Genomic DNA, 25,594 nt, shown 5'->3' on the forward strand with positions numbered 1-25,594 from the left:
ATAGGCTCAACACAGACCCATAATCATGGATACAGCCCAGCTCGTTAGTACACTGCCAGGCAAAGTTTTGGCTTTGGCTGCATATCAGCCACTCTGACCTCTCAGGAGGTCCAGATTGCTCCAGGACACAGCACAGACAAAGGCACTGTGTTCAGCAGGGGAAAGAGAATTCAGCTGGTATGGGCATGACCTATGGCATATCACTTGCCTAAAGAGCCAAAGAACTGCCATGGATCTTTTTTATTTACTAGTACAAATCCCAGAATTACAGAATAGTTGAGGTTGGAAGGGATCTGTGGAGGTCATTTGATCCAATCTCCCTGCTCAAGCAAGGCTACGTAGAGCCAGCTGCCCAAGTCCATGAGGACTTTTGATTATGTTAAAGACTGAACACTCCACAAGATCTCCAGGCAACCTGTCACCTCAGGAGCAAAAAGTGTGTTTCAGTTTGTGCCTACTGGCACTGGTCCTGCCACTGGACACCACTGAAAAGAATCTGTCTCCATTCTCTGTGTGCCCTCCTTTCAGTACTCATAGGTTATTAAAATCCCCTCAAGCCATGTCTTCAGCCTGAGCAAAGACTCAGACTTTCTTCTTAGGAGAGATGCTCTGGTCCCCTAATCCTCTTAACTGTCCTTCAGTGGACTATCTCCAGTACATCTGGAGATATCCAGAATCCATCTGGAAGGCCACCATGTACTGGTACATGGATACGTAGCATGAAAATTTCATCATTCTTTAGTCCAACCAGTAGGCACCAGGGGCAGGATTGCACCAAGCTGGCCTTGTGCCCTCCCCAGTCCTCCCAGACTTCCATGCTATTCAACATTTCAACATCCTCAGCCTTTGTGCTGCCTTGCAGGCACATAAAACAAATCCTCAGTTGCATGCTTAGAAACACCGCTGTGAGGGTTCCAGCCCACATCTCCAATATCCACACACCCTGCAGAAAACAAGGAAAAGCAAGGGCAGAGAAGCATCCCAGAGAGGATTCAGTCTTTACTCCATTTAAGCTCAAAATGCAACTGATTACTTGAGGAATTATTATTTTCCCCAAGTAGAAATCAAGCATCAGAAAGCAAATTTGAAATTTTTAAGAGCCCACTAACAAAATTTTTTTGGTTTTTTTTTTTTTTTTTTTTTTTTTTTTTTTTTTTTTTGCTTCTTTGCTGGGAATAGAGCCAAGATCTAGTGATTAAAGTTAAATTTTAAAAAAGCACTCAACTGTTTGCTACTTTAAAAGCTGATTTAAGACATTTAGTGCTGGAAGCTGTTAACTAATGGAAAACTCTGTCACTATGGAGTTTTCTATCAAGGCAGACACCTCTTTAACTGTTCTTTGATGCTTTTACCATATAAGACTTTATAAACTTTTAGAGTTTACTGTCTCTTCCTATTTATTCCTCACTGAGAATATTCATAAAGATTTTTTTTTCCGTTTGAGGCCCTATACAAAAATAAAAGGGAGGACAGGATGATGGTGGGGGAGCTCACCTGGGACAATTTCACTTGTAGAGGATCAGCAACAGCCCCAGAGAAGGAACCTTCCAAATCCTAGCTCAGACATAAGACCCAAAAGAAAGAATCCATTTCAATGGGAGATAAACAAGCCTTGCAATACTACAGGCCACTAATCAAAGTCTTCAATTAGCAAAGATCTTCCAGGACAAGGCCCAGTAAATTCATGAGAGGGGTGGTCCAGGAGCATCATCATAAAACCCTGGTGTCCTTGGAAGTAATTTTGCAGCCAGCTGGGCCAGCAGAGATGTGTAACAAGGACGTCAGGCAATACGATGGCATTGTCTCCTGGAGCCACCCCAAAGAGCAACATTCCTAACAGGGTATTTGAGATGTTAGGACTGGGTTTTCCAGTAGTCCTCATACCAACAAGTTGCTGCTGCTACTCAGAAGATACAGCTGCACTTCAGCTGCAACACTGTACTGGTGTGATAAGACTGGAAAATACAAGTGTTTTTCCTCTAGGATATTCCAGAATACCAAAGAGAAAGAAAAAGAATTGTATCAGTATGGCTGTTAGAATTCCCTGGGCAGCAGGGCAACAGAAGCAGCTAGGTCAAGCTGGTGTTAAGACATCAGCTCTGAAACAAGTCATGTCTATAAATTATAATGTGTAAAATACTAAAAGGCAAAATCCTAAGGGAAATAAAAAGGTAGTTGAAGCTAAACATTATGAAGTGTTTGACTCAGAAAACAGTAAGTTTAGAGTGATAAAAGGTGGATGATATCATACAGTATGCAGAACAAGAACTGAGATCTGGCCTTGTGTTCTGGCATTGCAACTGCAGTCATGGAGACAAAGCTAGTGAAAATCGTAAAGGAGCACTTAATCAAGAGTATGCACCCCATGTGGCTTCCAGTCTTTCTCCTTTAAGGTGGGCAGAATATAAAACTCAGACCAGTGCTACAACAAAGAAGTATTGAAAACTCGCCTTTTCTTCATGCAATTAGGTGATGGATCAGGCTGTAGACACCGAAATCAGCATCTGTTTTGCTTGCACGCCTTTAGAGTATAGAATTAAGTATATCAAACATACAGTTTAGCACATGAAGAAGACATGATTAATGACAATTTTACATTCTCTACACATGCTACATTTCAAAACACTTGTCTTTTTCTTGAGTGCATTATGGTACACAGTAACTAAAGCATACTTACCACATGATGGAATTAATTATACACTCAATGATTTCAAGAGCAGAACTTCTCCAGTGTTCCAGAAATAGTTATAGCAGGATTAGTACTGCAATACTTGCACTCTTAGTCAGTAAACTGAGATAATCTTGTAGATTCCTGTAAAGGAATGTCATGATACAGAACTAAAGTCATCAAAAGATTTGTGCTTTGGCTTACAATTAGTGGAAGTTCAGCATATGCAGATATGTGTAAGGTTGATCCCCACTTCTGCAGGAAAACATTTGGCTTTCAAAATTATTTACACACTGTCCCACTGTGGTCTGCAATCTACAGCACAGTAGAGTATTAATGAGGCAAAATAACAATATACACCAAACAACCTGTGAGGATAGGCCTCACTTTTAGGTGCACAGTCATCCCTTTCAGTGGCACCAAATCTGTCTTTTTTTTTCATTTCCCCAGTCACTTCTCTAAGGTGAAAAAATAAAATGAACAGCAATGAGAACAGATATTGCCCCAGTGGGAGTTTTATCAGGAACTCTCTGGTTTTAGCTTGTTTCATCTCAAGGGACTGAAAGGGTCCATCCTGATTTTTAATGGAGATCTTTAGACTAACATGGTTACCACCATCTCAAGGGCAGAGAAGTGGTGGGGAAAAGAGAGAGGCTCGGGCATTTCAGTTATAGCTAAGGGCAGAGTTTAGGCTGACAAGGTGGGGTTTTTTCATCAGCTTCATGATCATAAGAAATTTGTTTTTACTGATGGTAGATTTGTTTTCACTTTCTGATTTATTTTAAATCTTTTAAAAACAATTTTCTTCTTTCTGCTCACTGATTGTTTTTTGTTTAATCTCATGGAACCTATCTAACCTATCTCATTCAGCATGTGAACTTCCCATATTATTCAGGTCTCTGTTCAATTCCTGAATCCCTGAAGTAACATAGATTTTCTTCATAGCCTTGTTATGAGGTCCCTAGGACATTTATTTTCTCTCTTGCATGTGTTTTACCAGAACTTAACAAAAAAACACTCTAATCACAGCAAGGGATCTCTAAATTACCAACCTAATACCATCACCATTTTATTGGACAAATAAACTAAACCTTCAGCATTCAAACAAAACCAGAATTCATTCCACCCATCAAAAAGGTCTAGCTATGAGCCCCTTATCTATCTGATTCCCAAATTCTCCACCTTCATAACCTCCTTTTATTTCAAAGGAAGTTCTGTGTGGGCATGTATGTGTTTTTGTTCTTGCTTACATATTGGGTCCACAGTCAACCCTAAAAGATGTATTATTAAGTAAGAAAGGGAGACCTCTTCTGTATGACATTGATTTTTATGATAAATTATAAAGTCTTTAAAACCCCCAAAAACAGAGATGCTTTTCTTTATTATTTGACTAGATAGGAACCAAATTCTAACTTCTCCAGGAAAGAAAGATTAAAAGTGTGTGGCAACAGATTTAAAACAGTTAGAAGCCTGTGAAAAGGGCAGAACTGCATTTTGTCTAATCCTGACTTTCATCTTGATTGTGAATGAATTGAAAAGCAAATGAGAAATTAAACCAAAAGGTAAAGCCTGGTACTTCAGATCAGGATTGATAAGTTAAGCAGCTTCTTTCAATAAGAGAGTGAGAAAGTAAGTTCCATTTACCTCTCATTACAGCTAAGTGGGTATACATTCCCATTTCTGCACTACATTAGTGCAGTGACAAGTGCCCAGGAGCTGCAGCCCTTAGAGAACACCAGATGCCCCCCTCTTGTTGTCCTTCACTTATCTGGTACTCAAACAGCATCTTCTCACCTACTAATTAAATGCAACATCGTTACAGAATATCTGAGAGAGAGAGAAGGCATGATTTATGTCTGGAGTGAGAACTGAGCTGCCCCCTCAGACTAGGCCTCAGATCGGGGCCTTGTGAGTCCTTGTGAGGCCTTCCAGCCTCTGACGCAGTTAGAAGTTGTATTAAAGTGTGACGGGGAGCACTGGGCTGTCTGGGTGTGAAGTAGTATAGGTTTATAGTGTAAGGTTTAGGCCACCTTAAGACAAAGACAAACAATGTTCACTTGCCAATGAGAGTGCCTTTGTAAACTGTAAACTATGTAGAAGTGTATAAAAACTGCCATCTTCTCTCGAATAAACGGAGACTGTTGCATTAATCATATTGGTTGGATGTGCGTTCTGTCCTGTCCAGCTTTCCTGTTTTCTGAGGTCTCTGGTCGCACAACATAAAATTTTTCAAGTTACCTTTAGTTTTACCTTTAGTGGCAAAAAAAAGGAGGGAAGAAAATTACTGAGTTGAGACACAAACTAGAAAGATGTCCTTGAAAATTCCTTTCACAGCTATATGTATTAAACCAGGCTAGGGGAAGATCTGTATTTGTACCAACACAGGAAGGATACAAATTTTGCTTTATTTTTCAGTGGTAGACAAAAAGAGTTCAGCATACAAAGATCTAATCAATCCTTTTGCAATTAATTTTGATATTTGGGTAGGAGACTGGAGTCTAACAAGGGGTTTTGGTGATTTGTGCAAATTTTCCCTTGCTTTGGAGCAAAAATACACTGTTTCAAACCAGATTTACATGAACTTTGATTTGGATACAATTAGAGCTTACAAAAAAATAATGATTACACTGTAGAGATAATTACTTCCCACTTTCCAAGTTAGTTGCTTTCCACTGAAAAATGTTGTTCAGTCAAAAATTACCATTATGGAAAGACTGGTTTTAATTAAAATGCTTGAGATCCAGGGTGGAATCTGGAGAAGGACAAAATAACTCTGCATCTAGGTCATTTGGTGAGAATGGATAGAAAGTCCCAAACCCATTGTATTGGATTTGAAACACAAGCCAAAACCCGAGGTTTCTCACATCTCATGTAAATGACCAAATCATGGTATTGTTCACTATTCTTATAATTTAGAATACTCATTCTCCTAGAATACTCATTCTCCTAAAATAATCACCTTGTCTCCTTTTATATGTCTTGCCTTCATTTCATGCTAGACCTTTTTTTTTTTTTTTCACATTTTCTATTAAATAAAATTAGTGTGGTTTTCCAGTCTGTGTCGTGGATACTTTATTTTTAAACTTGACTTCATAATAGTTTATGACATTGGCAATTTGTGAGGAATAAGAGTCAATATTCAGCTGCTGTAAATCAATGTTCCTGCAGCAGTTTCCCTGCAGGTCCATTGATTCATAGCAGTTGATCTTGTGACAAATATGTTTCAGTTGGAGAATAGACAAGACAAGGCAGGACCTTAACACATCAAGAAGCAATAAAGTAACATTGTGACAAAGCCCAGTTAAAAAAGGTACTTTGGGAAATGGCTGGGCAAGCACTACCAGCCTCCTCTGCTTATTAAATAGAATGAGACAGAGCTATCAATGACTGGAACATCATGCAATATTTATTCCTTCCTTCAATAAACATCGATTATGGGCTTGGTGGCACATCCTCTGTTCAATAGCAGGTAATACCTGAATTCAGATTTCCTTTTTATGTACGCTTCAGTATTCTTTGCACACACACACACACACACACACACACACACACACACACACACACACACACAGAGAGAGATACCTGAACACATGCCCCTGAGTGTGGAATTCTTTCTGCATTTAAAACCAAGCTGGCAATACTTAATATGAAGTAGACATAAATATCAAAGAAAGAAAGACATTCTACAGCAAGAAGATAATGTCTTCTCCTTACACAAGACAGTCCAGGAAGCTTGTTTGAAATGCCAGATGGGTATTCGTGTTGGATAAGATGCTAGTAATTTCCACATCTGAAGCTACAGAAACTTCTCCTGATGGTTACAGGATTGAAATTCTGCTTTTCTGCTAGAAAGCAGAATTACATGGCTTGCTATAACCAAGTGTTTACTTGTGTAGGGTCAGATCATGTCTCCACATTTTAAATTGCACTTACTTTTCTTGCATTTGCAAGGAGTCAGCAGGATGGCAAGAGGAGGGGAGAGACTTCTATTTGCCTCATTATTGTCTAGGTTTTTACAAAATTTTATCAGACATAGTACTTGTTCTGGGAATTAAAGTTAAATTATAAATCTCCAACTCTTCTTGTCCCCCAGCAAGAGAAGCACTACATTTAGTTTTGTTTCAGTCATCTGGTGTGTTCTTTATCACTCATGAACCTGCAAGACTACTGAAACAGCCTTGGTCAGTTGTTCAACAGAGGCAAATTTTGCAATAGTCTTAAAATATCAGGGCACATCTAAGATGATCTGGTCTGGTGTACTCCCTTAAAGGCCTAGATTGTCTTCAGTTGTCATTAGTATTAATTGTGAAAGATTGCTATTGAGCTACAAGTGAAGACTGATACAAAACAAATATTTTAACGTATTTTAACTTTTTAACATATTTATCCTCAGTAGTGCACAAACTTTTCTTGCTCTTTGTCTTATCATTGATGTACTTTTCAAGTGATTTCCAGTTACTTTTCATGCCCCTCATTAAATGCATGACATTGTGTTCACTGACCCTTCTGATACTTTTATCTCTGCCTACCCACGTTGTACTTTGAGACTGTCCCAGCTCTCTGACCTCTACTTCGACTTCTCTGTTTTTATTCCTTGTGTTAAATTCAATAAAGAACTTACAATTTAGCCAAGTTGGTTTATTTCCACATTTATTTTACAACTATACCCTTAATATTAATTCATCAAAGAGTTGTGAGCTAACTTCATCTTGTTTTTATTTCAGATTTGAGCCTTATAAAATACCCCATGAATTCCCAAAGATAATTGAAATCCACTTTCTCAAACACAATTTTGATTTTCCTGTTTCTCCTTTATCCCTTCCTCGAAGACAAGAAATACTGTCATTTCATGATCAAATCCATACATTTGATCTATCTATTAATTTCCAGTTACTCAAAAAGTAACTGCTGAAAAAAGTGCTTTTACCTATTTAGGGTTGTAAACATACCTAACACTGCTCCGCATCTCGTAGTCTCAGACTATGTCTACACTGTGAAATTTCTGGCACATTGTTTACCTGCTAGGATTCACATTTAGCCTCTGTTGCAGCCAATTCCTATATGAATACTATAAAAGAGGAAAGCAGATTTCCAAAGTGAAAGATAAGACCAATTTAACTCACTTCCTTCCACTTCCACTGTTACAGGATTTGCAAGGAAAGGGTGAAGAGTCACAGCCTATTCCTATAGCTTTCCAGGGACTTGTAGTCACACTGAACTTTTGAAAAATGGTGTGATCTCCAGCAGCCAAGCACTTGTGTCATCAGTATGAGGGGGATGGAGCAAACGCAAACAATTATTTTTTGTCAGATACTTCAGAGCATTCTTGGACATGGCATAAATTCACAGCTCTAAGATTATGAAATATTAATGTAGAGATATTTCATTATGTATCATGTCCAGTCATTCATATCCTGTTACAGAAAAAAGAATACTTTTACTATCTAATCCAGGCAAATCCCAAATTAAACAGAGAAAAATGCCTGTGTAGAAGGGAGAGCAACAAATCTTGTTTTAGCTGAACTTGTTCAGCTAAAAAAATCTTATTTTAGCTTTAAACTTACCCTGGTATCATCTGTTGAATCCAGCCTAGTGCAGAGTGCTTGATCCAGTAACAACTGACTTGGGTAACTCAAAATGATGCCTTGAAACATTGTTTGATTAAAAGTTACTGGTTTCTAGAGAAGAAGCTAAAATTCTCAGTGAGATGGCTATCTTCCATACAGAGATTGCAAAGGGAGCAGTCTGCAGTAACCAGAAGGAGTAGAGAGCCACGTGAAGTCAGCATTGTATTCTTTTGAACATATGAACAATGTAATTCAAAAGGACAAGGGTGCCTTTTAAATTTTTTCTTTCTCAGAAGTGGCAGACAGATGTCTTCTGTAGATTGGCAGCTACAGTCCTTACCCAGCTCCTATGTATGGACTTCATCTCAAAGCCAAGAAGATAAGATCACATTTTGAAACAGAGCTGGAGATGGAAACTCAAATGGCAGAAATTTGCAAATTTTTTGTACAGAAGTTGTGTACAGCTTGGATGTGGCAGTGATACCCATTCTTCTTAAGCTTTGACTAACAAGTAATTCCAGACATATTAAGCTAAGGACAGGGAGCACAGTCTGGCATTATGTTCAGTAGTCCGTACCAGGGACAAAGCAGATTACTTGTGATTGACAGAAAATAACTATGCAAGATCAAAATAATATAATTCATTGATTTTCTGTGAGAAGAAGATTAGCTTCATCATTCTTGGGCTAGCAAGAAATACACAACTCATCTATAAAGATCTTCTTTCCATTTCCCTTCACTTAGTACATTTCACTGTGTTAGGTAATGATATCAGTGTATGTGACATTTTCCCTCTAGTTAGCCTGCTTTTAATGAAGTTAAGAAGCCAGTCAAAGAACTATGAAAAATAATTTTTAAAAAACCTACAAACATGATATTTGATTCTAGAAAGGGAAAGGGGAAAATAAGAGTCTCCAGCAAAGATCTGTGTGAAAATGCACTAAAGCCACTGTGAGCATGGACAATTCAGATTTTCTCCTGTGGCTCACAGCCCCATATTTAGAGGTGCTCTAATTTTTTCAGGGACTCCTGCAAGAGTTACAGCTTTCAGTGGCCTTATGAGAAATGTATATGAGTGGATATGCCTTGCAATGTAAGGTCTTACAGACAAGGTCTTACAGACAAGTACTTGGCTAGGACATATGATTCTGTTTGTCCCTAAAAGGGTATAACAAAAAAACCTATGGATTCTCTGCCCCATTATTCAGCAGTATATTGGACAAAATGCATAATGCATGATTCTATGTATGCTGTATCTATCTTCCCAAGGAGTTATTGTTAGGAGGGTGTTTTTCAGTTTGTCTATGGGTCTGTCTCATTAATATTGAATGCTTGTATTTTTTTAAATAATATTGTACTTGGAAGAAAACAACCTAAATCCATCCTTACAATAAGTATCCCCTGTCTCTGGGGACACTTAGGAAGAACACATACAGCTAAAAACCCACCAAAACTTTTACAATTGCAAACATTGAGGAACTGCAGTATTATCTCTAAGATAAGCACACAACAAGGTTAGTAATGTCCTATACTTTTGCTGGTATTCTGGTTTTCTGGCTAAGGCATAAAGAAGAACCAACACTATTTTCAACACTGAAACTACTCTTCTGCTGTGTAAACAACTTCAGAGACAATGTAGCCACACTGCAAAAATATTATTCACTTTTGGAATACCTGTTATTCACACTCAAGGTTTGTGTGCAGCTTCTCATAAAGCATGCTGAAACCTTGTCAGCGTTTAAAACACCTCCAAATTTAAGAATGCCTACAATGGTAGTGATTTAGGTCAGATCTATTTCTAATTTTTTACAATCTGATAAACCAAAGCAGGCAAAAATTTTCCAGAATGAAGATTCAGAAGCCTTGGATCCATCTTCAGTATCAAACCATCTTAACCATGAGCATCAATGCTTTGACATGTCTACATCACTTCAACAAATGGTTTGTGGGCCTCTACTTCACTAGGGCATTTTTTAAAATATCTTACTCTAACCACATTGCAGCAGGCTCAACAAGGCAAACTACTGTTAGCAATAAAGTCCAGCTGAGGATCTTTCTTCTTATTTTGTTTTGAATAAAATGTTTAATGCCAGCCAGTACAAAGGCTCTCTACTTGGCCCTAGTGAGGCCTCATCTGGAGCAGTGTCCAGCTCTGGGCTCCTCAGTACAAGAAAGACAAGGAGCTCCTGGGGAGGGTCCAGTGGATGTCCATGAGGATAATTAGGGGACTGAAGTATCTCTCTTATGACTGCAGCAGCTGGACCTGTTCAGTCTGGAGAAGAGCAGACTGAGAAGGGATCTCATTCATGATCTTAAAGGTAAGTGCCAAAAAGATGGTGTGAGTCTTTTTTCAGTGGTGTCCAGCAACAGGACAAGAAACAGTGGACATGAACTAAACCACAAGAAACTCCTGCTCAACATAAGGAAAAACTTCTTTACATTGAGGGAGGAGAAGCTCTGAACAGGTTGCCCAGGGAGGATGGGGAATCTCCTTCTCCAGAGACACTCAAACCACTCCTGGACATTTTCCTGCATCACCTGCTCAAGGTGATGCTGCCTCAGCAGGGGGTTGGATCAGATATCTGCAGAAGTCCCTTCCAACCTTAACAATTCTGTGAAATAGCAACAAAACACTCTTGCAAAGCTCTCAATTCTATAACCCTTTCCCAGTGCATCTTAATTTGAAATATCTTTACTGTCTATGAAAATGAAAATCAATTTTGGCTTGGAAAAAACACATATACTAGTGTTCAGCTTAAGATGAAAAAAGAAAAGGATGAGGAAAGAATCAGCAACAAGAGTACTCTCATGGAGTGGAAAGCAAGAATGGTGCCAAGGAAAATTCCATTATTGCCTTCCTCACCTGTCCCCCGTCCCCAGACACACACACACACACACACACACACACACACACACATATATACACATCACTTAGCCTTAATGAACAATTGTAATTTGCCAGTGTTCTAAACGAGCAGGATTTGGCTCTTAATCAAAATATGGTTAAATATTATACGCAAATTATGTTAGAAATGCCAAAAAAAAAGTGTAGAATGAAATGTGGCTAGTCCACACTCCACAGCACAGTCTGGAAGGATCTGCAGTTGCTACTATCCTGACAAGGCAGGCGGTGCAGAAGAGATCAGTCATACTGCTCTGGTCATCAACTCCATCGAGGAACAGCACAAAGACTTTTGCCAGTCTCTTTTTCCTCTCTTGGTGGAAACCTCTTGTAGACATATTTCACAGAGATAAGAGAAATATACTTACCTGAATTCACTTGAATTGTAGCATCACTGAAGATCTGCAATATGTCTGAGCCATGCTTGGGGGCTTGGACAGAAACACTGTTCACTGTTGAATATCACAGTCAAGGAAAGCAATATAAAAGTAATGAAAATCAAGGTAAATCATACATAATTAATTTGTATTAAAAAACCAAACTAAATTTTATCTTTCTTTCAAGAGCACGATTGTAATAAAACATGATCAATTGAATTTCTGTTAGTCTTATGAAGAATTCTTAGGTCTTTATTTTGGTTAGCAATGAAAATATAAACAGATGAATAAAAATTCACCAGATAAATAAGTATTCAGGAATTATTTCTGCTCGCAAATACAAAATATAAATACATGAAGATCTAAATTTCTATTTTATTGTTCGGTTCTAGTAATTATTTTAATAGCATTTTTAAAAGATTAAAGGATTGTCTTTGAAACAATTCAGGATAGTGGCTCAAACTCATAAGAGTGAAGAGTATTTTTAGACAAAACCAACAAACCAACCTGAGCTTATCTCTCTGTTATGTTAAAAGCATGTTATCTGAAGCATTAGACATTCATTAAAGTGAAGTGTGGGCAGTATGTTCAGTTGTGTCCCAACAAATAAGGAACATACTTCACCATTCAGGCCACCACACCATCAATCAGATCAGGACAAAGGCCTAATGGCTACACTAGGGGACACCCAGTCTGCTCCTCTTAAACACAGATTGGAGCAGGTACCTGACACCCTTAGCTCAGCTCAACTCCAGCAGGCTGCTCCAGACAGTAAGCAGTGTATATCAAGTTTTATCTGCTTCCAAAGACTCATTCCCCTTAGCTTTAGTTGTTCTGTATGGGTGATAATTCTTGCCTGTTGTAGATTCATAGGATCATTAAGGTTGAAAATTACCTTTAAGGTCATCAAGGTATACATCAATATGTGTTTTAGTCCCCAGTGCTTTCAAATGCATTTATACCTAATAATTCAGAAAAAAAAAAAAATCTCAGTTTAGAGATGTTTCATCTGCTTTTTTCAGGGAAGGCTCACTCACTAAGGAACAGTAGGGAGATTTTTAAAGAGTTCTGAGTTAACTGTTTCCTTTTCCTCAGAGTTTGAAGATGTTGGACAGGTTGAAATAATATGACCTCCTGGAAGTTATGATTATGATATGGTGGTCACAGAGGTAGGTGTTTCTGAACATGGCAATACAAAGCACAAATAAGTGTTGGCCATGGCACACAACATGTAACCCTACCTCACTACATCAGAGATATTGCTGGGCAATCAGTATTAGGGCAGCCTTGTCAAAAATGGGGAATATTGGGTTCATCCAGTGGACAATTTCTAGGACTTCTAAGTATCTTCTTTACACCACTCTTATATCAAATTCCTTTCTTCAGCTCACTGCAAGGCAATCAGAGTTGGTGTCCAAAGAACACTGTTGTTTTTTTATTCCACTCTAGCCAATCCAAACAACTGTGTAGCACTTACACCTTCCATTAATGTTTCTGGCATTTCTATTTAAATAGGAACTGACAGAATAACAATTCATATTTTGCATCCAGGTTAATTCAATTTTCTTCCATATTACGAAGTATAATTTAACAGAAGAAGTGAAATAACAAGACTCTAGCTGTCCTATCTACTTATACATCAACCAGAAACACTAGCTCCTCTGAAGGACACTAAAAAGCCCTTATTGGCTGTCCAGTCTGTCCAGTGTCAAATTACTTTGCTGTTCTTATGTCCTGATTCTAGTTTTAGCATAGATGAAAACATGCAAATGTTTGGAAGAAAAAACGCTTAAACATTGTACTTATTATTTATAGAACTTCCATTTTTAGGTTTTAAATTGTTTGACAACCTCAATTAGTGAAATATTCCCCTTTCCAAGGAGAGTAGTGTAGAGAAAACAATGTCTTCTACAGCATTCTGTTAATTCCACACAATGGAAAAGACAATTTTGTCCAGGTCCAGGCAGACAGGTGGAGAGCACATATGAAAAGTACGAAGTATTTTGAAAGGTACAAAAGGCACAATGTATTTCCTTTCTGTAGTAGTCTATTCTTATAATAAATTAACTAAAATATTTATTGAAGTATGCTGGACTGGCTTCTCCTACATAATCATAAAATAAAAAATTAATTATGGAATAAAGTATAATTGTCCAAACCATAAACAATGCCATCAGATTCCAGTATCTGTGAATATGTATTTTAGTTTCATGGATAATAGCATTATCACAGCTTCTTGCTCAAAAAAAAAAAAAAGTCTGATGAAGCAGGTACTTCAAGTCTGAATGGCAGAGGACTCAAGGTCTGTTAGAAACTTCTCTGAAGAAGGCCAAAGACTCTCTTGAGATGCATGACATATATGTGTGGTAGCAACAAGCAAGAGAAGCTCTAACATAACCCTCAAAGTACTGCTGAAAGCACAGAGAATTTGCCAGCAACAGGCACCTCATATATCTTTTGTATTTTTATCTAGCACATTGATTTCCATTTCCAGTTTTCAGCTTGCACAAAAGCCCCTATACTGTGGTCAGTTTGGAAGATACGTATAGCAAGTTCCCACAGAAAATCAGTTTGGTCTTTCAGAGAGGAAAATAGACAAACACACAAAAAAACATATAAAAAAGCAAGTGATTAGGGATTGGGTGGTCTCATAGAAGCGGCTGTGTTTTTTTCTGTTCCACTTTGCCGTATCTTCTGGAAAATACAGGGAACAAAATTTGAACACATCACACAAGTTTTCCAGTTGATCTACAGGAAACTTGCATACCAACTGTCTGAATTTCACAGGACACAGGTTAAAATCTAATTTTCAAAAAAATCCAACCTTTCTCCTTGGAAAAGGGATTTTTCCTCTTATTTTCCTTCTTCACACAACTGCAGGATAGTGGGTAACTCTAATTACAATCCATTAATTAGCATTAGTGCACATAGTTCACACCAGGAGTACTCTTTTGAAACAGACTTCTTTACTGTGAGGCTGGTGAGGCACTGGCACAGGTTGCCCAGAGAAGCTGTGGCTGCTCCACTTCTGAAGGTGTTCAAGGCCAGGCTGAGGGGCTCTGACCAACCTGATCTAATGGGAGGTGTCCTTTCCTGTGGCAGTGGGGTTGGAACAAGATGGTCTTCAAGCTCCCTTCCAATCCAAGCCAGTTTATTTCACTATGATTATCCCCACGTTATATTCTTTTGTTTCCATTTCAGAGCAGTCTGTGAGCATTCAAACACCCTCAGCACCGCTCTGCTGATCTGCTTCTATGGGGCCCTTCAGGGACTAATATATTAGTTTGAGGCACTGCTCTGTGAAAGGAGGTCAGAATTCCTCAGGCAAAGGACCCAGATCCCTTACTGCTGGTCACTTACCCAAAACCAAAATTTCCCACTTAGTTTTTGGGTTGGCTCTAAACAGAGTTTACATTCCTCTCAAGTGGAAGAAAAGAGACTACAATGAAAGCATTTACATGGAAATTACTGAATTAAAATTTAAAATATTTGGGGAAAGCAAAATACCAAAAATTTAACGTCAGAATCAATGTTAAAATACAGCAGAACAATGTGCTGTCTTAAAATATATTCTCTACTTTACATCTACAATTCATGCAGTTGGTCCTAATAATCTGTTCACCAATTCACCTGGTAATTCCAGAAAACCATACCATTCCCTTCCCTGCTATCCTCTGCCAATTATTCCTACTTCACTGTAATCCTCCAGTGACACTCCATCATCTTCACATTAAAACAAACAAACAAACACCCAACAAAACCCAAAACCAAACAAAAACCCACATTAATTTGACCAAATATAGAACAGAATATTACCTATAAGTGTCAGGGTCCAGATGGAAGTAAAAAAACCCTGCATAGTGATAGTCAGAAAAAAAATTAATATTTAGAAAAAAAAGAATGTATTTCTTGTGCATGTCATGCACCTGGACATGAAGCCCCCTGGTGCCACAGGATATCTCCAAGGCTGCATCTCCAAGCTTGCTGCCACTCCAGCACTCACAGGCAGGCTCTGCTCCAGCTGAGGGACAGGGACATGAGCACGGTGGCTGGTGCTCTAACTATTGGTGTCAGTCATCCCCATTGCAGGACAGACATAAGGAAATCTCTCCATCCCACTGTTCCCATGCTGCCTTCTTGTTCCAAAGCTCCCAGCTTTGTGCTGGCACAGCACAAAATGCATGCTTAACCATACACACTCTTTTGCCTTCTCAGCTAAACACGAGAAAACCTTTGGCAGATAAATAGAGAAAGCAATTGAGGATAGAGGTGTCTTGATTGTCAGGAGGAAAGGTTAGAGAAACTCAAATCTTTTAACAGACTCTTGCCAGAAGACAAATCTTTAAAAGCCTGCAGTATCTAAACTATTGCATCGTTCAGCTTCCTCCCTCCAGGGATGTATCTATATTAGCATTTACTGCATTGCAGGGTTCACTTTAGGTTTAAATTTGTTTTGGATCTATACTTGGGTTCTTACAGTATCACTCAAGCTCTGGTGCAGTCAAAGCACTTTACTTCCCCGTGCTCTAAGGCTGCAGCCTTGTGTTAGAGCAGCCTCTGTCTCACCCCACCTGCAACAGTGGCACAAGGCCCTCCTGTGGCTGACACTCTCCAATCCATGGTGCACATCTAGGCCCAGCACCTGGCAAAAACACTGGACCTGGAACCTAGAGGTCACTGCAAATTAAATCCCAATTCCTGCCTTTTGTACCACATCAATAAGTAACATAATACATAGTCTGATTTTCTGCAGGCAACTCACCTCGGAGTCCTGCTGTCATATTTGCTCATGCCAAACAGGCTTTCTGGTCTTCTATCTCTGCTCAAAACAATTCTAAAATGCCATTAATTAACATATATTTACTGAGGACTAAAACTTTCCTACAACTTCAAACTTTCACTGAGGAAAAAATAAGTCAGAAAATAATCACCAAGGACTGTACATACATGTATTAAGGAATTCAGTTAGGAAAATCCAGTGTTCAAAAGTCAATTAGCCAGGCTATAGATCATGCAGCATTGCTGACTTTAATAATAATGACATTATTCCTGTTTCCTTTATTCTATTTCATATGGCATTGCCTTTCTGTCTGTTCATGAGCACAGCTAGGGAGTTTGGTTGCCACACATACGCACAGACATACACACTCCCTCTCACTCCATTTGTCCAATCCCAGATACATTTATAAGTGAACTGAGCTTCCAAATAAGCTCAATGTAAATGTAGTGCGTATTTGTTCAACCAGGCTAATATGTCAGACTTAAATGCCTGCATTTATATCTGTCTGATATGAATTATTCATGAGTGTATATTAGCAAGCGCTCTCTCTTTCTCTTCTGTTAAGCTTTGAGCTGGTCCCTTGAGAGCTCATTATCTACAGTGGGTTTCACAAGGGCTTGATGTGACTCTACCAGAATTGTTATTTTACCTTCCCAGAAAGACTGTGATACTCTGGTTCCCAGACACCTACAGTTCAATTCACAGTCGACTATTTAATTGTCTAATAGCAGTGAGTATCTTTCCCATTGAACCAAAGTAGTGAAATTGAATTATCTGGAATATTACCGAGATTTTTTTCCAGAGACAGACAGAGCCATTGGACAGGTACTGCTGAAATAATTTCAGGGCTGTTACTTTCCCTAGCAATATGCTTCGACTAACTTTTCCCTTTTCAAATGAGGTTTTGATTTTGTTTTTTAAAAGCACTTCGGGATGATGACGCTGCCCGATGCCAGCGCCAATGTGGGAGATGAACGGCAGCCCGCAGCTCAGGTGCCGCATCCCGCTCGGCAACACCGTGTCAGCAGCTGGGAGGCGGTGAGAGAGCTTGTCCATCGCCATCTCCGCCACCTCCCAGCCTCGCACCACCAGGGTGACGGGACACGGGAGCCGCGGCATCCCTCTCCCGCCCGTCCGCTCCATCATCACCGGCGCCTCAGCTCGGGCGCGGCCGGGCACCGGCAGCCAGGGCTCCCCGCGCGGAGGAGGTGGCAGCAGGCTGGCATTTCCCCGCTCGCACGGCACATGGCGCCGCCCTGCCGCGGGATCTCGAGACTTTTCCCTGGATCTCCGTCCCTCGTGCCGCCGGATTCCCCGGGGTGCGCGGGGCCGCGGCGCCCTCTGCGGGCCACGGCGGGAAGGGCGCGGGGGGTGCGCGGGGCGGCGTGAGGCGGGAGCGGCGCTGCGGGAAGGACGGGAAGCAGCGCACTTTCCCCCCAGGAGCCCTGGGTTAAGAGGTTAAGAGCACACACGCCCCCCCCGTGCCCTGCCTTGGCGGATTGGAGCCCTCTCAGCTGCCGCTTGGGCACGGCCCGGCCGGCGCTCCGCACCCCAGCACGGTCCGCACAGCACAGGCGGCTCCCCGGAGAGCCTCGGTGTCTCGGGGCTGCCCAGCTCCCTTCATGGAGAGGGAAAAGCAGCCCGCCCACTCGCTTGCCTCCAAACTGTAAACTCTAAAGCACAGATTCGGTGGAGTGACGCCTGAGCACAGAGCTGGGTCCGAGGAGCGGCTGCTCCCGGGGGTTGAGCTGCGGAGAGTTTCGGGGGAACCGCACGGCTGCCCCAGCCGGTCCTGCCCGTCCCTCTGCGGCCTCGGCGTGGCAGCCCGGGCAGCCCGAGCTTTAGGGCGCTTCCTCCACCCCCGAAAAGCAGGAGGCGGGAGGGCGGGACAGTGTCCGAGGCTGCTGCGGACGCACCTGGCGAGCATCGCCTCGGGGCGGCACCGGCCCGGCCGAGGTCGCGGGAAGGGACAGTGTTCCCTGCGGCGGCCGGAGGAGACTCTAGTAGTTCTGTGGTCAGCGAGGGAGAACCCATGCCGAAGGCATCTTCATTCACGTCTTTTGCGGGGATCGTCCATGGCTTTATGCTTTACTTTGCTTTTTAAATAAAATGAGTGTCCCGTCTTCCCGAGCAGATGTTTAGGAGAGGAAGGGGAGGATGGAGGCATTTGCGACCGCGGGCTCAGGTCACCGGGGGCCTCAGAGAATGCAACCCAATGCCCCAGACCCCGCACCTGCCAGCGCCGGTAAGCGCGGCCAGGGCGAGCCTCCCCCTCTCCGGGCGGCTCCCGACTGCCGGAGCTGCCGGTGCTGAGGGCATGAGCCCCACCTGGAGCCTCCGGCAGGGGACGGAGGTGTGGGCATACCCCCGGTCAGGAGCATTTTAATTGCCCAGCTGCAAGGCAGCAAGGCGCTTCCCTCGGGGAGAGCCGGGAGCGCCCGTCGGGGCCCGGCCCGTGGGGCAGCGCCAGCCCCGCGGAGCCGCGCTCCTCCGCACCCCGCGGCGGCGGGGAAGGAGCCCCGCTCCCCCCGCGGAGCGCACACACCCCCGGTGCCGGTCCCCGGGGCGGGGAGGGGCGGCAGCGGGGGGCTGAAGCGGGCGGGGGCCCCGGCTGCGTCAGAAATGTGTAAACACCGCCTCGGTGCCCGCCGCTATTTAAGCGGCCGAGGCTGAGTCTCCCCCGACTTCCCTGCTTGGGCACACTCGGGACTCACTGCTCCCGACTCGAGAGGGACCTTGGAAAAGCGCAGCGGAAAGGTAGGGAGCGCCTCTTCTGACGGCACCACTGCTGAGGGCGGGGAGGCAAAGGAAATGGGCATGCCTGGAGCTTACCTGTGCGGCGGCTCGGCGGGCATCCCGCTCCGTGCCCGAGGAAACGCTTCCCGGCGGGGAAGAATTCCGGCCGCTCCCGACGAGCGCGGGCAGCCGGGAGGACCCCAGCGCGGGGTGCGGGGAGCGGCGCGCAGGGCTTCCCACCGCTGGGCAGGTGGGAGGGGAACCGGCCGGCTGTAGTGGGACGTGGGATTTGGAAACCATAGCAAAGACATGAGTACTTAGATATGTGTGTGTGTGTGTGACATATATATGTATGTGTGTAAAAATACAGGACTCCGGACAGCTGAAAGGTGCAATGCACCATCAGTCTTCAAGTACCCAAACCTAGATGGGTACATCACTAATAACCACACTGGAGTGACATTTTGACATTTCAACTTTCTTCACTCATCTCCTGAGAATATTTTAAAACCCTCATGGTTTATATACTGTGAATTATTTTGATCTAGTGTTATGTGTTGGCTAAATAAACTTAATTTTATCCCTTTTTAAAATTTAAAGGTTTTTGTTAAGTGTACTTTTAGAGAATTGAAGCAGTTCAAAAAATCTCATGCAGCTGAGATAATCCATGTGTATTTATAAGTGAAAATTACCGCATAGCATGAAGTACTAGGTAGTTTGTTTCTTCTAAGATTTGAGAGTAATTTTTCTGTTTCCAGGAAAAAATACCATTTGAGCTTGTGATAAAATGATTTAGTAAACCAACATTGTTTTGCTTAGTACACTGCTTAGCAAGAAAGCAGTAGAAATCTAAATTCTTTGTTTAGTATGAAGAAGATTATTAAGTTGAACTTTATTTCTTACAGCTTTTAACTAGACAGCTTTTACCACTCAAGCTATTAGACCAAATGTTTTGGGACAAAAGTATTAGATTTTGGTTTTTCTTTCACTGCGGCAAGATTTTGGTTTTCTTCTTTTTGTGTATGATAGGATGAAACCTCTTGAACACTAAAGTTCAAATCAGTGAAGACTGGTAGAATAAAAGGCTCTTCATAGAACTTGTCAAAGCCGAGTATCTGTAATAACAGCAGGGGTTTCATGCAATAGCAAAATACTGAAATGTTTGAATCACGAGTTTTTTCACAGAGATGGATTCAACTCTGTTAAGTTTTTATGAAATACATCTTTCAAAAAAAAAAGAAAAGCAAATAAGAATCGAGTAGATCAGGGAGATACAGCACATACTAGGATCGAAGAAACAAAATTAATTACATGTACCTTCCTCTTTAGCAAGGATATTTAGCCATTCACATATATGTTTTCCAACTTAAGACAGATCCTGCAGGTACCCACATTAAAAAAGACCCAACACGAGCCTAGTTTGCTCAGAAGCCACCATCCCCAATGGAAGATGGGGTTAGGGGCTGCACAAAACGTAGTAAATCTGACCATGTAACAGCTCCCTGTCCTTTTCTCCCCAGCAATGTACAGCGGGCTATGCATCTGCGTGTTCCTCGCCGTGCTCTCGGTGAGCTCCCTCGGACAGCAAACTCTGGGCACGCTCGATGGGCATCCTCTGCCTGCCGAGCTGGAGCAGAGCCTGCCGGAGCACCAGCGGCACTCCCGAGCTCCCTCGGCTGCCGGGCCCCTGAAACCCCTGCAGCGGCTGGATGCCAGCAGTGACCAAAGAGCCAACATCGGCGCCTTGCTGGCCAAGTATCTCCAGCAAGCCAGGAAAGGTACTGGTTACAGCCTGCTTCTGTGCCACTAGGATTTCCTACAGGGCTTCCTAGGAGTTGAGATAACCTTTCTATCATTTAACATGAATTCCTAGAGAAGATAGGATTTCGATTTTGCCTGCTTGTCCCTGAAGTAGGCAGCATTTCAAATGCTCTCTCCCAAACCCTTGCCAAAAAAAGGGTTTCTTTGTAGCGGGGTCTAACTGAGAGTCATATAAAGATAACCTGAGAAAATGTCACTGACTTTTTAGGTTATAGTTCAGCTTTTATTTTTAACTATTTTCATTGCCTTATTATTTTGGTGCTCTTTTTCAGTATGTTGTATCTCAGATAAAACAATTATGTTTTCCTTGAAGTCTTTCAATTTAGTTAAGAAACTCCCTCCCTCCCTCTTTTAAAGTTAGAAGAGCAGGAAGACTTTTCTGAGGATAAATGCAGACCAAATGGCTAGCCTCACTTCAGTCAGAAATCCCTGTACCAAGGAAATATTCTGAGTATTGGATTTTTCATATAAATGTTCCCAGAGGAAATGATGATAGCATGAAAGCTTTCAAAACACTGAATTCATATTTATTAGTGCAATAATTAAAATCAATGATAAGTAAAAGCATATTTGCTTCCACACACATTGATTCCTGGTAGGTTTTTGGTCTTGGGCAGTCTGGGAACACAATCTTGCACAATCTAAAACCTCCATGTCACTGTGTAACAAGGACATGAATAATCAGTAGAGCAGTGGGATTACAGGACAGTTTTATAATGAGATTTATTAGCCACTTGAGGAAACAATTGTATTACATAAGAGAAAGAGTAAAGCTATCCCTGTTGACACCTTACAGAATATATTTTATATAGGCAGAAAAGCATGCCATTGGTGCTAGCAGTAAAAATGATGGTTCAAAATCATTGACCACTGAAACTTCCCCAAGAAAACATTTTTCCTTTTGAGCTGTCTCATATCTGTACTGGTTGGTGTCTCTACAGAGTAACACCATGGGCAGCCTAATTGCTGTGGCCTTTCGGCTGCCAACCTCAGTGAGAGCCACTAGAGAAATTTTGTTTACTCATGAAAGCCTCACTCCAGCCTTTGCCCTGTTCTACACAGAAAAGACATCTAAGAAAGAAAGAGGGTTTCAAGAGAAGCCAGTAATTAGGATTAGGATTATCTGGATATACAGACATTGAGAAATTAATTCACACCTAGCCCCAGACTGTGCTTAGGATAAAGTTCACTTTATATAAGAAAGAGCTTTCTCCTCTGATCTCTATGCTCAGCAAAGTCCTATGCTTATCTGTGATGGTGGTCTGCAATTAAGAGATGCCACATCTGGTTTTGTGCATTACATGTGCAGCCATACACACTCCTCTGTGTACTCAGAACAGAGCCAAATTAAACACAACAGAAAACTTAATTACTTCCAATAGTGCCTGAAAGATTTCATCTCATGTTAACAATTTGCACGATATCCATGTATGAAACAATTTTTAGCTGTTCATGTAATTAAAGGGAGAGATAATTCAGATATGAAATTCCACAATTCAGTGCTGCACTTAAGGCTGTTATGGAATAAGACTGTTACTGCAGCATTCTGCAAAGCAGAATTCTCATTACCTTTCCCCAGCATAGTCATTATTGCCCACCCACATGGAAACTGAAGTCCTCATTCTAGTTTATGTATCCATTATATTGTCTTAAATATGTGGTTGACATTTCCAAATAGATTAACCAGATAAAGAAAAAAAAAACACCCTTTGGATTTAAAATTTCTTTTTTTTGTAAATATTAAGATTAGGGACAATTTCCTGCATATCTATTATTGACATATATAATTAATTCTAAAAATAGTCTGGAAGCAAATGATGAGATTCTTGTGATGCGACTAGACTAGTTAGACTCTAGTTTGTAGATGTAGTTGCTGGTTACAGGAGAGAAAATTCACAGGAAAACCAGTATTTATTTAAATTGTAACCTCTGTACAGTGTTCCCATCAAAACATTATATTCTCATTTAATGTGAAGACTCTGGACAGTACTTCAGAAATCTCTGCAGAACACTCACATCTACTGTATTAGTCACCTAATATCTAAACCATAATAATCACTAGAAAATTCCAGAGAGAGTCTGGGCTTTTGTTAGTGTTAGCAGTCACTAGTAGTAGCATTTGCCCCCATGAAGGGCTGGTTTTGCAAAGTATTTCTAGTTAAAACAGTGATAGAGCTAAGTTCTCTCAAGGGCTTAGGGATTGATGGCAGTCCTGTAGCTGAACTGCTACAACTTTGAATATGTTTATCATACACTGATCCTGCAACACCCACATGACATCTCTAGTGGATTGAGGAGAGCTAATTAAGGTGATGTTAGGAAATTTGTGACCCAGGCTTTCAATTATATTCATCTGCAGGCTTTCAGCTTGAATCTGGTGCCATTCAGAAGAGATGTGGTGCCTCTCAAGCCAGTGACAGGCACATTTAATGTCCTCTAAGGAGCCCTTGACTGGCCAGACAGTAGTGGCACCAGGGGAGCCTTTATGACCCTCGGGTCATGGCAAGCTCAGAAGTCTCTTAAGCACCGACATCTGAGTGATGGTTCTGCACTGCCTGAGCCCTGCCTGGTTATTGTGCTAAGGACCCATTGTCATTGCCTTAATTACACTTTTGGGGTTATGAATGTGAACCTCATGGCATTTAATGGCATGAGCTTCATGAGCATTTAATGACAGCCATTCTATTCTAGGGAAAATTAATTTTTCTTGTTATTTTGTTGTAGGTAAATGTCTTAATGGCTTTTTTGTGTGTGTACCTTCAACTCCCTGCAACCACTAACAAAGCAATGCAGTTGCTTTTTGTTTCACTGAGTCATGTTCATTATAAAGAACTACATGAGGAAGACGTTAAAATATAAAAGTTCAGAGTCAATAGAGATTTGTTCAAAACACAAGAAACTGAAAGCAAAGCAATTGTGTAGATTTAGATCTATGTGATTTAATTTGGGCTCCTTTTCCTTTTTGATCAATTCAAGTATTCCTCAAGCCTCAGTCTGCATTGAATACTAACATATTAAATCTGTCCCTTCCTCACTCAAAGCTTACCTCCATCTAATTATTGTTATATATCAATTTTGTCTGTTTCCAGGGAGTACAGAGAGAAGCAATTTACCTGTCCCTGTATTTTTTAGTTACATCATGTGATGCTGTGAAAACAGGACTGCAGCCCATTTTTTTACAGCATAAATTATCCGTGCAAATAGTTTGTGTCTCTTTGATGCCTTAAGCAAGGCATACAGAAAGGATAAGACAAGATCAGAACTCAGCGTTCGACTCTGCTGTGAAAAGAATTATGAAGGCTTTGGATAAGCAATGAAAAAAATCCCTGACATAGTAAAAAGGCCTGCATAATTCCACATAATAACTGTCCAGACACAACTTTCTCCACTTCAGGACTATTCCCACTTTTCCACAAAATCTAGGATTCATAACTCTACCCTGTTTGTTGCCAAATTTGCACTGTAAGATCTCCTGTACTTACATTTTTAAGCAACACAGGGCCACGGTGTCTCAGGCTTGAGCTCTCAAGAAGACTTGTTTTACATGTAAAGCAGCTCTCCCAGAATGAGACAGCAGACATGGGGCTTTATAGGAATAGTGAGAAATAGTTTGGATTCTCTCTCTATAGTAAAATAGGAAGAAAAAAGGAAAAATCTATCTATATTCCTTTTTGTCAGGCAGGAGCAGAATGTTCCTGCAGCAGGAGGTAGAAAATAATCTGTTTATTTTGCACTGAAAAAATCCAAGCCACTTCCAGGGTGTTACCTATAATGTTTCTATTGATGTTTTCCCCAGTGACATGACAGTGGTGTTACATGACCTGTATTAGGTCCATTTCAACTATTGCAGACATCTGCTAATGAGCACAAGCCAGATAAGAACACGGGTGAACCTGGAAAATGTGTCCTCTTACTCTCTGCTCTCCCAAATGCTTTTTCCTTAGGTTCCACTGGAAGATTCTCAGTTATGGGAAACAGGGTACAGAGCATTGATCCTACTCACAGGATAAATGACAGAGACTACATGGGCTGGATGGATTTTGGACGCCGCAGTGCTGAAGAATATGAGTATTCTTCCTGAAGAACAGCAAACTATAGCAATGAGGAAAAAAAAAAATCACACTCCCATGTCTGTACAAAAAAAAGATAAATCAATTTGTTGTCCTCTTCAAATCAGTGTTTTAAAGTATTTAAAATCATGTATTTGACATAAGTTTGTCTGTAAGACTATACAATGCAATACATACATATGCAGAATTTTCCAGAAACATTTTCTTTCTTTTGTGGTTTCTCATACATTGATACTATATTAAAATGATTTCACTTATCTCTTCTTGTCCTGCCACTGCATGTTTCTGGGTGTCTTACTATAAAAGAAAGATATCATAATGCCTTTATTTGGCACTGTAAATATATTCCATGGGTTGAATTGTCAGATTATCTATTTTTCAGAGAAATCTTGTGTCTGTCCCAATAGCTTTGAACTCTAGGGAACTTGTCAAAATATAAACACAGCAGCACAATACTGCCAGAAAAGACCAGCTATTTTCATGGTGACCCTGTTTGCAAAGGACTGAGTTATACACTGAGCCCACATCTTTCCAGTGAACAGCCAACAATGCTAAAACAATGAAAAAGAGGGATGACACCAACATGCTTCATCATCCTGGCTTATTTGTTTTATGTTGTGAATTCAATGTGAAAGTTCTGCTGATGGCTGCAAATCACAGAATAAACAGAGCA

The 25,594-nt window shown here is 41.1% G+C and overlaps 1 protein-coding gene and 1 long non-coding RNA gene across 2 annotated transcripts in view; one reads left to right on the plus strand and one right to left on the minus strand.

The window, feature by feature from the left end:
- LOC121469373 (uncharacterized) overlaps positions 1-20,544 on the minus strand; it is a 31,248-nt gene extending 10,704 nt beyond the window's left edge. The window contains exons 1-3 of the long non-coding RNA XR_012054616.1: positions 19,127-20,544; positions 11,506-11,589; positions 1,495-2,812 (exon numbers count right to left, since the gene is read on the minus strand). This is a non-coding gene — a long non-coding RNA (uncharacterized lncRNA). The remainder of the gene's footprint in view (positions 1-1,494; positions 2,813-11,505; positions 11,590-19,126) is intronic.
- Positions 18,977-25,196, plus strand: CCK (cholecystokinin). The gene is given in 3 exon segments (NM_001245152.1): positions 18,977-19,051; positions 20,551-20,808; positions 24,796-25,196. Coding segments are annotated over 2 exon segments (393 nt in total). The 5' UTR covers positions 18,977-19,051; positions 20,551-20,552; the 3' UTR covers positions 24,933-25,196.
- The last annotated feature ends 398 nt before the right edge of the window (positions 25,197-25,594 follow it).

The sequence above is a fragment of the Taeniopygia guttata genome, chromosome 2 (assembly GCF_048771995.1).
Source record: "Taeniopygia guttata chromosome 2, bTaeGut7.mat, whole genome shotgun sequence".
Classification (NCBI taxonomy): Eukaryota; Metazoa; Chordata; class Aves; order Passeriformes; family Estrildidae; genus Taeniopygia; species Taeniopygia guttata.